Source organism: Rhinopithecus bieti, unplaced genomic scaffold (genome assembly GCF_001698545.2).
Source record: "Rhinopithecus bieti isolate Rb0 unplaced genomic scaffold, ASM169854v2 scaffold_48368, whole genome shotgun sequence".
NCBI lineage: Eukaryota > Metazoa > Chordata > Mammalia > Primates > Cercopithecidae > Rhinopithecus > Rhinopithecus bieti.
This window is the reverse complement of record NW_016819103.1, coordinates 230,576-242,824: the sequence shown is the minus strand read 5'-3', so window position 1 is coordinate 242,824 and position 12,249 is coordinate 230,576. Positions and strand designations below refer to the sequence as shown.

The 12,249-nt window shown below is 50.7% G+C and overlaps 1 protein-coding gene across 1 annotated transcript in view; it reads right to left on the bottom strand.

Moving 5' to 3' along the window:
- Positions 1–580: 580 nt before the first annotated feature.
- SLC6A1 (solute carrier family 6 member 1) overlaps positions 581–12,249 on the bottom strand; it is a 43,644-nt gene continuing 31,975 nt past the window's right edge. Inside the window, 9 exon segments of the mRNA XM_017858257.1 lie at positions 581–1,268; positions 3,387–3,554; positions 4,336–4,436; positions 6,820–6,922; positions 8,975–9,106; positions 9,479–9,591; positions 10,910–11,034; positions 11,393–11,496; positions 11,686–11,820. Of these exon segments, the coding sequence (XP_017713746.1) occupies positions 1,164–1,268; positions 3,387–3,554; positions 4,336–4,436; positions 6,820–6,922; positions 8,975–9,106; positions 9,479–9,591; positions 10,910–11,034; positions 11,393–11,496; positions 11,686–11,820 (1,086 nt within the window). The 3' untranslated portion in view covers positions 581–1,163.

Here is a 12,249-nt window from a genome sequence, read left to right as displayed (position 1 = left end):
CTTCCCAATGAAGCATTTTGAATCTCGGAAGCACATTGCGGGGGATCCTCTGGATTAACACTAGCTCCTCAGTTAGTGGGCTGGGTGGGTTTTAGTGGCAGTAAGGAGACTCCCGCTGAGGAATTTCAAGGAAGGTGAGGTGGCAGCAGCTTGGGGTGGGTGGCAGTGAGGGTGGTAGTTTAAGAAGGAGACCGAAAGATAACTGTGGATCCGTCTTGACTGTCGGACAGATCCTTCACCTTGATTTCCCCTACAACTGTTTTGTACTCTGTGAAACTGGGCAGCTTAAGAGAAACCAGAGCTCCGGTATAGGAAGTTTCCCCAGTAGGACCTGAGGCCCCTGGAATGGCGATAAAAAGAGATCAATTGTGCTTGTGGCAGTTCTCCAGCAAGCAGGGCTTGTCTGGATGGATTGCACTGGGCCAGGTCCAATCAGAATGGCCCGGCGGGGAAGGGACAGGGACATCGGGCTGCAGAACGCTCATTCATTCGGGCAGCGGGGACAAGGACACTCCACAGACTGCAGGAGAAGCGGCCCTGGGAATATCGACGGACGCCCCTGGGGTTTTTTTTTTGTTTGTTTTTTTTTTTTTTTTTTTTTTTTTTTTTGTCCAGCTGCCTTGGGAAGGAGAAAACCAAAACACGAAAGCCAGAGCTCCGCTGACTTCTGGTACTTAAGAGCAAGCCGTTCCCGGGAAGTCCCCATTGTACAAAATGCCCTTTTCCTGTGCATGGAGCAGCGTTCAGAGGGAAAGTAACTCCTGCAGAGTCCGAGATAACAGTCATGAGTTTCGGCAGTAAGAGAACAGTCAGGAACAGGTTTAAAAGCCAGGGGCACATGTGGCCTCGCTGCATCACGCTCCCTGGCGGGATAAAAATGATCTACCGCGGCGGTTACCAAGGCCGATCATGGGACGCTGATGGAGCCTGGATTAAAAAGGTCACCAGCCCGCCGGGTGCCGGAAGCCACCGGGTATCCTTGCCCATGGCAGGGCCCACCTAGGGGTCTAACTGTCCTCCCACCTCCCCTTTCTGCGTGGTGATGGTGTCTGGACTCGCCACTCGAGGTAGGTTGAGATGGAAGGTATCCTCAGACATCAAGTGGGGGTCGCACTCAGCCAGGTCGGGGGGTGAGAGTGTCGGGTCGGCGAGCGGCCCTCACCCTAGATGTAGGCCTCCTTGCTGGTGGAGCTGCCGGCCTGGGGCTGCTCGGGACCATTTTCTGGGCGAACGATGTCTTCGCTGGGTTGGACCATGACTTGGATGCGCTGTGGGTACCGGGGAGGAAGGCATGAGGCTCTCTGGGGAAAATCCCAGGCTGGGATGAAGGGGAACCGGCCGCTTCCCTCTCCTGCCCTCTCTTCAAGTGCATCCTGTCTGCTCTGCCTCCAAACTACACCCAAACTCCAGCCACATCCGCACATCCTGCACCCCTGCCACAGCCCCTCTCACTTGGGTTACTGCAAAAACTCCCAGTCAGCCCTCAGCTTCCACTCTCGCCTTCATTCCGTCCTCTCAGCAGCAGGAGAGTTCTGTGAAAACCAGACTCAGATCACGCCCCTGTACGCCTCAGGACCCACGGAAGGCTCCCATTTCACCAAGAGGCAGCGCCAAAGTCCTCCAAGGCCCTACATGACCTGGCTCCTGCCACCTCCCGGTCCTCAGGGTCCTCTCCTCTTCCTCACGCATCCACCCCATCTGCATGGGACTCCCCGACGCCCCGCAAACACAGCAGGCATGCTCCCGCCCCAGGGCGTTTGCACAGGCCTTGCCCTCTGTCTGGCACAGCCTTCCTCTCAGACAGCGGCAGCTTGCTCTCCGCCTCCCTAGGTCTCGGCTCAAATGCTTCGCCTTCTCAGTGAGGCCTCACCCAGCACTCCCTAAACCCCCTACCTACTTGATTTTTCTCTATAGTGCTCCTCCCCACCTCACATGCTTTTATTTTGTTAGTTGCTTATCTGCCTCTACCAGAATGGGAGCTCCAGGTGGGTGCAATTACTGCTTATCTTGTTCATGGCTGTGTCCCCGGCACTGACAGTAGTGTCTGGCACATCATCAGGGTTCCATCCATGTATGCTGAGTGGACGGATCCCCCACTGCCTTCGTCATCCTGCCCCGTCAGCTCACACCCTGGCCTCAGGTATGTCTTGGCCCTTTCTACCGCTGGGCCTTTGCACAAGCTGTGCCCTTTTCCGCAAGGGCATCCCCTTAACCTCTTGCCACGCTAAGACCCAGCTGCTATTTGAGGCTCTTCAGCAGATCATGGAAAAGGAAAGCTTTGGAACTGCATTGGGAAGAAAGGGCTGAAAGCCCTGGCTCTGCTCACAGCTCCCCGAACTGGGAACCTGCTTACTCAACCCCTGTGGTTCCTCAGTTTCTTCATCTGAGGTTGGAGGAGGATGGCCCGGTAACTCCACGGCGGCACATAACCTGCAGCCCAGCTTCCCTGTGCCTCGGACCTGAGAGCGCTTCCCCTGGGTCTGGCAGGTGCATTTCCCAGGGAACTACAGTGGATAGCCACTCATCCAGGGCCTTCTGGGGTGGCCCTCACACTCTGACTCTCCACTTCTCCCAGTGGCATCTTTTCAGCCTGCACACACCTCATCAATGTCTCTTTGTGTGGCACCTCCAGCACTTCTTTGCTTCCCTCACGAATTCAGTACAATTTAACAAAGTGCGGGCATGGACAGAGAACCCTATGTGATGGTGAGGCCCCTGCTGCGGGCAGCAGGTCTTTTGTGCTTTGTCTTTCCTTGCGGGTAAGACCACATGTTCTCTATATCAATCCTACAAATGAGATCTAGAGTGAGCCCTGAGCAAATGTGATCCCACCCTCCATCTGTTCCAAGCCCTTCATGACACCCCATTGCCGCCAGGATAAAGTCCAAAGTTCTTGTCCTGGTTTTCAAAGCCCTACATGATCTGGCTGGACCTGCTTACATCCCAGCCTCATCTCTTGTCACACCCTCTCCTCACACCCCTTTCCACTTTACCCTCCAGCCACACTGATCTCCCTTCAGTTCACCCAATGCAGTTTATACCCCTGGACCTTAGCACATGCTTTCCAACCTCTCCTCCCCTCCCTCTTCTAGGAACATTCTTTCTGCTTCTACTTTTAAGTTTGGTTTATCCCCAGGCCTTGCCTTTGTTATCCCCTCTTCTGGGAAGCCTTCTTTAATCCTCCTTAACCCAGGTAGGGCTACGGGAGGACTGTTTGCTCCGACCCCCTTGGCTTTCCCTAATCTCAGTGTCGCTAATACTCTGCTGTCATTGGCTATTGACTTGTCTGTCTCCCAAGCTGGACTGTGGGCTCCACAAGGGGTGGGGCTGTGCCTGGCACAGTGGGAGAAGGGCTCTGGCAATTTGAAGGGTGGGGAAGGGCTTACCTGCTTCAGGGAGCCCTTTAAGGTGAGGAACATGTAGGCCATGTACCCGGGGATGAGGACCATGGAAGACAGAGCCATCAGCCAGCCCACACCCTGGCCCCACTTGGGGAAAACATAGTTTCCCATGGTGAGAGGCGTCATCTGCACAGCACTGAAAATGAACACGCCCTGGAAAGGGGGGAGGGAAGGGGAGGAGTCAGTCACCCAGGATGGACCACCCTGAAGCCAGCAGGCTGACTGCCCTCCACCCTTACCGCGAGGCTGACCCTTACAGAGGCCCAAGGTCTTAGGAGTCCTGCACTCAGCGCCACTGCTAGCACTTAAGGTGCCTTTGTGCATAATAGAAAAAGACACCCTCTCAGGGAAGATCAGTAGGAAAAGACAATCCCTCTAGGGAGACTAATTAGAAAAGGGAACCCCTTCCTCCAAGTTCCCCAGCTTCAAAAGCGGAGCAAGGGTGAGGTATCGCTCCCAATGTGCCGCTGGCGGGGTCCCCTTACGTGGCACACAACATAGGCAGTGGCTCTGCCCCCACCTCAAGAACCTCGGGTGGCCTCTTCCAGGCCTGCCCCTGCTTCAGCTCCTGCTTGTGGGGATAAGGGACCCTGAGAAGGAGAGTCTCCAAGTGCCAAGAGCTTGGCCTTGGTTCGAATCCCAGCGCTGACTAGCTGGGTGATACTGGTTAGGTGAGCCCCAGATCCTGCAGCGGTAAAGTGGGACAATAATACCTCTTTTCTGAGGTTTGTGGAGGATGATATGATGTGTCTTGTACCGTACAGGGTGCAGAATAGATGCCCAACAAATGGTAGAGAGAAGTATTATTAAGGAACAGGGTTTGTGGGGGCCTCTTCTACCTGCTTCTGCCTCTAGAGGTTTCTCCCTGGACCTGAGTCCTCCCAGGGCTTGGTCTAGCCTCATCCTAATAGGGCTAGTCAGGCCTTGTTCTTACCGCCACGATGATTGGTGTGAAGAAAGACCAGCAGAGTTTCCACCAGATGCAGGGCCTGGATCCAACCATCTCTTGGATATTATCATAGAATCGGTTGACACCTGTGACATTGGGAGCAGAAGGGATGGATGAGCTGTGGGTGCTTCAGAGTCAAAGCCTGGTTCTACCACTTTCTCACAGTGTGACCATGGGCAAGTCACCTAACCTCACTGAGTCTCAGTTTGCTTGTACCGTGGGGGGTAATGCTCTGGGGGTCCTCGTTACCAGGTATTTTTCAATAGCCCAATTCTCACAGCAAGTGGGTTGTGTAGGTGAGCAAGTCACTTTAATGTGAAGATATCTACCAACAAAAGCGGACTGACAAGATGATCCCCCCCAACCCTTGCCACTCTCAGTGTCCCTCCCACTCAACATCTATCCCAGCCATTCCTTCAAAGGCTTTCCTGGGCAGGGGCTGTTTTTCCCTGATGGTCAGATGCTATAAGAAACTGGCAGTCTGCCGGATGCGGTGGTTCATGCCTGTAATCCCAGCACTTTGGGAGGCCGAGGCGGGAGGATCACCTGAGGTCAGGAGTTCGAGACCAGCCTGGCCAACATGGTGAAAGTCTGTCTCTACTAAAAAATACAAAAATTAGCCAGGTGTGGTGGCAGGCGCCTGTAATCCCAGCTACTCGGGAGGCTGAGGCAGGAGAATCGCTTGAACCTGGGAGGCGGAGGTTGCAGTGAGCCAAGATTGTGCCATTACACTCCAGCCTGGGGGACAAGAGTGAGACTTCATCTCAAAAATAAAATAAAACAAAATAAATAAAAGAAAAAGAAATTGACAATCAATTGCAAAGAAGAACTGCAAATCTCATGAAAAAGAAAAACCCCAAACCCCAAACTGGTGTCTCGAAGTTCACCAGAGTGGCTTTGGGCACTGCTCAAATTACAAGCAGAGTCACTGACCAGTGAGGATCTGACCATATTAGAACAGTTAGACAGAGAAGGTGTTCTTGGGAGTGTAAATTAGTGCAACCTCTATGTAAACCAGTACAGAGATTTCTCAAAGAACCAGAAATAGAACGACCATTTGATCTAGCAATCCCACTACTGTCTATCTACCCAAAGGAAAAGAAATTATTATATCAAAAAGATAACTGTACTCGTGTTTATTCACAATAGCAAAGATATGGAATCAACCTAAGTGTCCATCAGTGGACGGCTGGATAAAGGAAATACGGTATACATACACAATGGAATACTATTCAGCCATAAGATAGAATGAAGTCATGCCTTTTGCAGCAATGTGGGTGGAACTGGAGGCCCAACATCTTAAGCAAAACAACTCAGAAACAGAATGTCAAATACTGCATGTTCTCATTTAAAGGTGGGAGCTAAACACTGGGTACAGGTGGAATAATAGACACTGGAGACTCAGAAGGGTGGGAGAATGGGAGCTGGGGTAGATGATGAGAAATTACTTAGTGGGTAGAATGTACAGCTGGGTGTGGTGGCTCATGCCTGCAATCCCAGCACTTTGGTAGGCTGAGGTGGGCAGATCATGAGGTCAGGAGATCGAGACCATCCTGGCTAACAGAGTGAAACCCTGTCTCTACTAAAAATACAAAAAATTAGCTGGGCATGGTGGTGGGCGCCTGTAGTCCCAGATACTTGGGGAGGCTGAGGCAGGGGAATTGCTTGAACCAGGCAGGTGGAGGTTGCAGTGAGCTGAGTTTGTGTCACTGCACTGCAGTCTGGTGACAGAGCAAGACTCTGTCAAAAAAATAAATAAAATAAAATAAATAAAAATTAAAATTAAAAAATGTACATTATGTGGTGATGGGTACACTAAAAGCCCAGACTTCACTACTACACAAGATATCCAGGTAACAAAATTGCACCCATATCCCTTAAATTTATACATATAGAACAAACATAAACAAAAAAGAAGGGACAATGACAAGAGGGATGAGGTGGTAGATATTGCACAGGGGACACAAAATATCATGTTTCTTTAAACATTTGCTCTGATGGGACGATCAAAGGTGCAGGAAAGGATGTCTTCATTTTTTACTGTCATGCAGTTGGCTCAAGAAACTTAGGCCACAAAATAAATAAAATCAATGTTTCTTTTGTTATTTGTTTTAAGATAGTGCACACTTTTAATTACAGCCTAGCTTTTGTTAAATATATAACTTTAAAACTTTAAAAAATAGTTTTGGTTTCCCTTTTCTGGATAAAATCTCCAAAAACCCTTTTTATTCCGAAATTTATGAAGAAAGTTGGCACCTATTTTAAATGAATTCATTTAACTGCTCTTATATCTTCCAAACATGGGGGACCCCTGGACTAACCTCATTTAATTGTAATGTGACGAATAAATAAATACATAAATGTAGGGAGAAGACCTGGGGTTCAAATTGCACTTGTTGAATGATGACTGAAGAAAGAAATGAATAGATGAATGAGTGACTGAATAAGGGAGGAGGGGCTGATACTCACCATAAAACCAGGAAATAGAGACACATTCAAAGAACACGAGGAACAGCAGGCTCATGCCACTGGCAGAGTAGTAATCAAAGAGTTTGAAGACGTAAATGCCCCCCTGCAAGAGGAAGAGGTGAGAACAGGTGCATTGCCCCCGGTGGCCATTGCATCCAGTTCACAGATGACATGGACTCTGGAGGCTGATGGGGCTGGGATTAGGCTGCACTGCAGCAAGAAGTCTTCAGGGTAGAGTAGATGAAGCACTGAGGGCTTTGTGACCATGAGAGGTTGTGGACATTGACAGTCTGGGGATTGGGAAGGAAATGTCCAGGTGGTAGAGGAAAATGCCAATTTCTGGTAACGTTGGAGGGCAGAAAGAGGAGTTGGTCACCAGTGCCATCTTTTTACAGTGTAAATCAGTCATGTCTCTCCCCTGCTTAAAACCTTTCATGACTTAAAGGAGACAATAATATAACACATAAATAAGCAGAGAGAGAGAGATCTAATCCAAACCTATGCCATCCATCCCATCCCATCCCATCCCATCCCATCCCATCCCATCCCATCCAAATGTCTTGGCCTGCAAGGTCCGCATGGGCTGGTTCTTTGTCTCCCACCCATTGCCTCACTCCCTCTGTCTCCGCCACACTGGCTTCCCCCGCCACCTGCCCAGTCCCTCAAATGCCTCAGGGCTTTTGCACCTACTCTGATCTGTTTCCCCAGATCTTCGTCTGGCTGGCTCTTTCTTATCATTTAAGTCTCAGCCCAACTGTCGCTTTCTTGGAGAGAGAGACCTCCCTTGACTACCTTGTCTGAGGGAGCGCCCCTCCTGTCCCACTGGCCATTCTCTATTCTGCTATCCTCTTTTCTCCAGGGCACTTGACACTCTCCGAAATCATCTAATTTGTCTGTCAGTCTTATCCACCAAAACGTAAGCTCCAAGATGGCAGACACGGTAGTATCTGTCACATTAATTGCCGAATTTCCAGGGTCATGCCAGGCCCATAGTAGGTGTTCGACAACTATGAATGAAGGGATGAATGAATACTAACTCTGGAGCAGAACTACATTTGGATCTGGGGGGTGATTTGTGGATTATAAAAATCAGACCCGCAGCGCTGAACTCATGTTGCTAGAGTCGTTTATATTTATTGTACAATTCACCTGCTATGTGAGCATTTCTCATTCATGTCAATAGAAAAGAAAAATGGGAATGAAAGAAAGCTTTGGCCAGTGTCAACTTCAAAGGCCCATCTCCAATTTGACTTTCTGGCTAATTTCTGTGGGCCTTTCTTTTTTCTTCCTTTTCTTTCTTTCTCTCTTTCTTTTTCTTTTTTCTCTTTCTTTCTTTCTTTCTTTCTCTTTCTTTCTCTGTCTCTCTTCTTTTCTTTCTTTTCTTCTTTCTTTTCTTTTCTTTCTTTCTTTCTTTCTTCCTTTCCTTTCCTTTCCTTTCCTTTCTTTTTCTTTCTTTTTCTTGCTTGCTTGCTTTCTCTCTCTCTCTTTTCTTTCTTTCTTTCTTTTCTTTCTTCTTTCTTTCTTTTATTTTGAGACAGAGTTTTTCACTCTTGTTGCCCAGGCTGGAGTGCAATGGTGTGATCTCAGCTCACTGCACCCTTTGCCTCCCGGGTTCAAGTGATTCTCCTACCTCAGCCTCCTGAGTAGCTGGGGTTACAAGCACCTGCCCCAAAGCCATACTAATTTTTGTATTATTTATTTATTTATTTATTTATTTTTAGTAGAGATGGGGTTTCACCACATTGGCCAAGCTGGTCTCAAACTCCTGACCTCAGGTGATCCCCCCGCCTCGGCCTCCCAAAGTGCTGGGATTACAGGCATGAGCCACTGCGTCCGGCCTTCTGTGGGCCTTTCAAAGCTCAATTCCTACATCTTCTTCTCCAGGAAGCAGTCCCTGGTGCCTCCAGTCCAGTTAGGTGCTTCATTCTCTAGCTCTGTCCTGTATGTCCTAGCTCAATGTTTGTGTTTCCCACCAGCCTGGAAGCCCCTGGAGGGCAGGGACCCCATCTGACTCACTGTTATGTGCCCAGAGCTTGGCACAGAAATGATGCTCAATGAAGGCAGGAAAGGCGGGATACAACAGAGGAGGGGAAAGGAGGCCCTGGGCGTGGCCCTGGGCAGTGCTGGGGGAGTGCCAGGTGCTTACTGAGCTTACCTGAGTGATGTTAGAGAGGCCGATCAGGTAGGAGATGATGCAGACAGCAGCAATGAAGAGCTCTCTGCGGTTGCGGAGGAGCCTGGGGTACTCATCCACCAGGGCTGTGATGAAGCCCTCCACAGTGCAGAACTTCAGGTGGGAACAGAGGTCAGCCACCTACAGCAGCCCCAGCCCCAATCCACCCAAAGCCTGACCTTCTAAGGAAGGATGGGAGGCCCAGCAGCACTGAGCCAGGAGAGCCCAGGGTTCAGCCTGATTCTGCCTGTGACTCACTTTGTGACCTCAGGAGAATCCCTTCCCTCTGGGCATCAGTTTCCCCTTCTGGAAAATGGAGAAGGTGGCTGAGCTGTTCCCTGAAGTTTCACGCAGTGGAACATTCTAGGGACCTGGAATTTCTGGTCATCTTCTTGGCAGCCTAAGAATGGCCTCCTCTCCCTGCTTACTCGGGGACTGAGGAGTCTGGGGGTGGAGAAGCTCCTGGGGTGCAGGGGGCGCCCTCACCTGGCTGTCAATGCCCAGCATCAGCAGCATGGAGAAGAAGAGGATGGCCCAGAGTGGGGAGATAGGCAGCTGGGTCACCGCCTCTGGGTATGCCAGGAACGCCAGCCCAGGGCCTGAACAGAGAAGGGCAAAAGCAAGAAAATAAAAGGTACTCAGCACCTACAGCCTTTCCAGCACATTGCCCATTTTCTAAGCCTTATTTCATTTCATCTTCAGAGTAATCTTTCAAGTGAGTGTTTTCAGCCCCTTTTTCCAGATGCAGAAAGAGGGTGGGGGATGAGGGGCCATAGTAATTGTGCCCAGAGACAAGAGGACCAGTGAGGAGCTGTGGCCATCATCTGGAGGGGGGACAGCATGGCCTGGCCAGTGGTGGGGATAGTGCAGGTGCAGAGAGGCAACCAGATAGAGATGTGGGGGGCGGAGGGGCAGGTCCTGGTATCAGCTGGCTTGCAGGGTGAGGGTGAGGGAAGAGTCCAGAATGATGCTGAGGTCTCCACCCTGGGCACTGGATGGTGAGACCCTTCTGTGATGGGGAGCATAGCGGAGGAAAAGGCTTTGGAGACTTGTTTGGCATGTGTTGCGTTTGAGTATTTGGTGCAGGTGTCTAAGAGATCAAGAAATCTTGGAATGAGAAGGAAAGATTGTAACCTCCCTGGGTCTGGCTCTGGATGGGGGTGGTGGAATGGCTGGGGAGTTGCAGAGAAATGAGATGGCGGTTGCCCTTGAAGGGGAGATTAGAACCGGAGCAGAGAATGCTCCTTTCACGGGACCAGCGCACTTCTTCAAGGGACCAGTTGTGTGGCCTCCATGAGCCTCAGGGGCCTCTGCCCTGAACACAGTGAGTTCCTCCCATTGGCTCCTTGCCTGGCTGTGCAGAGAAGGGCTGTCTGGGGTTTTCCTTGGGTTCTATGGCATTGATGACTGTGTGGTGAGCAGAGTTGGCATGGCCCACTTGGTGAGAACATTTTTGGAGCTGAGACAAAAGCATGGATTTGGGGGTCTTTGTAGTATGGTGATGAACATATCTGAATTGAGCCAAAGTTTATACTCCCAAGGCAAGAGTGGATCTTCTCCCCAAAATGTCCAGGTTTGTGCTGGATGTGCTAGTATAGCCAAGAGACTAAGAACCCAGGCTTGGGAGTCAGCCAGACCTGGGCTCCAACTCCAGATCTGCCACTTTCTAGCTCCATGCCCTCAGGAGGTGAGTCTCAGTTTCTCATCTATGAAGTGGGCTAACAAAAGCATGTATCGCAAAGTGTTGAGAAGAATCACGGGTACAGTCCATGTAAAATGCTCAGTGCATTGCCTGGCACATAGGGAATGCTCAAGGCCAGTGAGCCACAGTGGTGGTGTTAATGGTGATGATGGCAAAGGCCAGCATGGTTAGTGCCCCCACACCAGGAGCCTGGCCCCACACAGTGTTGCACTGACCTGAGGCCGCCACGTCAGCAATGGACCTCTTGGTGACATGGGCCATGAAGCCCACGATGGAGAAGATGACGAATCCTGCGAACATGCTGGTGCACGAATTGATGCAGCAGACGATGATGGAGTCCCTGGAGAGAGGGAGGGGTGGGGTCAGGAGGGTGGGACTGGCAGACAGTGTAGCTGCTGGCTGTGGTTATGAAGAGGTGGTCTGGAGGAGAGAGCTGGGAACAGGGCTACATATTGGGCCCCAGAAGCACAGGCCCTAAGAGCACGCTAGGGGAGGGCAGAACCAGAGGATCGGGGTCAGGAAAAGGGGACAACAGGAAAGTCTGTGTCTCCAGAAGGAGTGACACAAAGGACTGGCTCAGGGAGAGGTTAAGCTAAGAGTGCAAAGTGGCCAAAGAGGGCCCTAACACATGAGTGTGGGGTGCGGACTCGAGGGGCTCGGCCAGGGATGAAGGGGCTCCCACAGCTGTCCTCTCCAACCTGTAGACGTTGTTGTGGAAAGAGTTGTAGCTCCCAAGAGCGATCAGGGACCCCAGGCCCAGCCCGTATGAGAAGAAGATCTGGGTCGCCGCATCTAGCCACACCTGTAGGCAGAATTATCAAAGGCCATCAACAGTAATCACCATAGCCATGGCTCACCAGGGCCTTCTCTATATGCCCACCCGCTCTCCCTGGCAACAAACCCGGTCTACAGTGAGGGTCAGAAAGATGTAAAAGCTTGTCTCAAAGCTGCTAAGCGGTGGCTCAGAATCCAGGCCGGGAGGAGCGCTCACCTCAGAGTCGGACAGCTTGCGGAAGTTGGGTGTGATGTAGAAGAGGATGCCCTCCTTGGCTCCAGGCAGCGTCACTCCGCGGAAGAACAGGATGATCAGCATGATGTAGGGGTATGTGGCTGAGAAGTAGACCACCTGGGAGGAAAGTGGGTGACAGGTGATGCCTCCTCCTGTACACCCTTGCTTCCTCCTCCCCCATTTCCCCTACATCCATATCTGTTGTGGCTCTGGCTTGATTCCAGTTCTTCCAACTCCAGGAAGCCTTCCCAGATCCTTGCTCTCCTTGGCCACTTTTCTGAAGCTCCTCCTTGGAGTCTGAGCCAACCAGCTCACATTTGGTGTTTCCCTTCCCCTGTTTCGTCCTATTTTTTGACTTCTAAATTATCCAAGTAATGCATGTGGTGACAGGAAAACTTTTAAATTACATATGCACACACACACATAAAATGAAAGTTCCCTTCACTAGCACCTAGAATGTAAGTTATGTGGGGGGGGCAAGGCTTGTGTTGTTCACATCCCCATACCTAGAACAGTCCACCGTATATAGTAGATACTCAATAATTG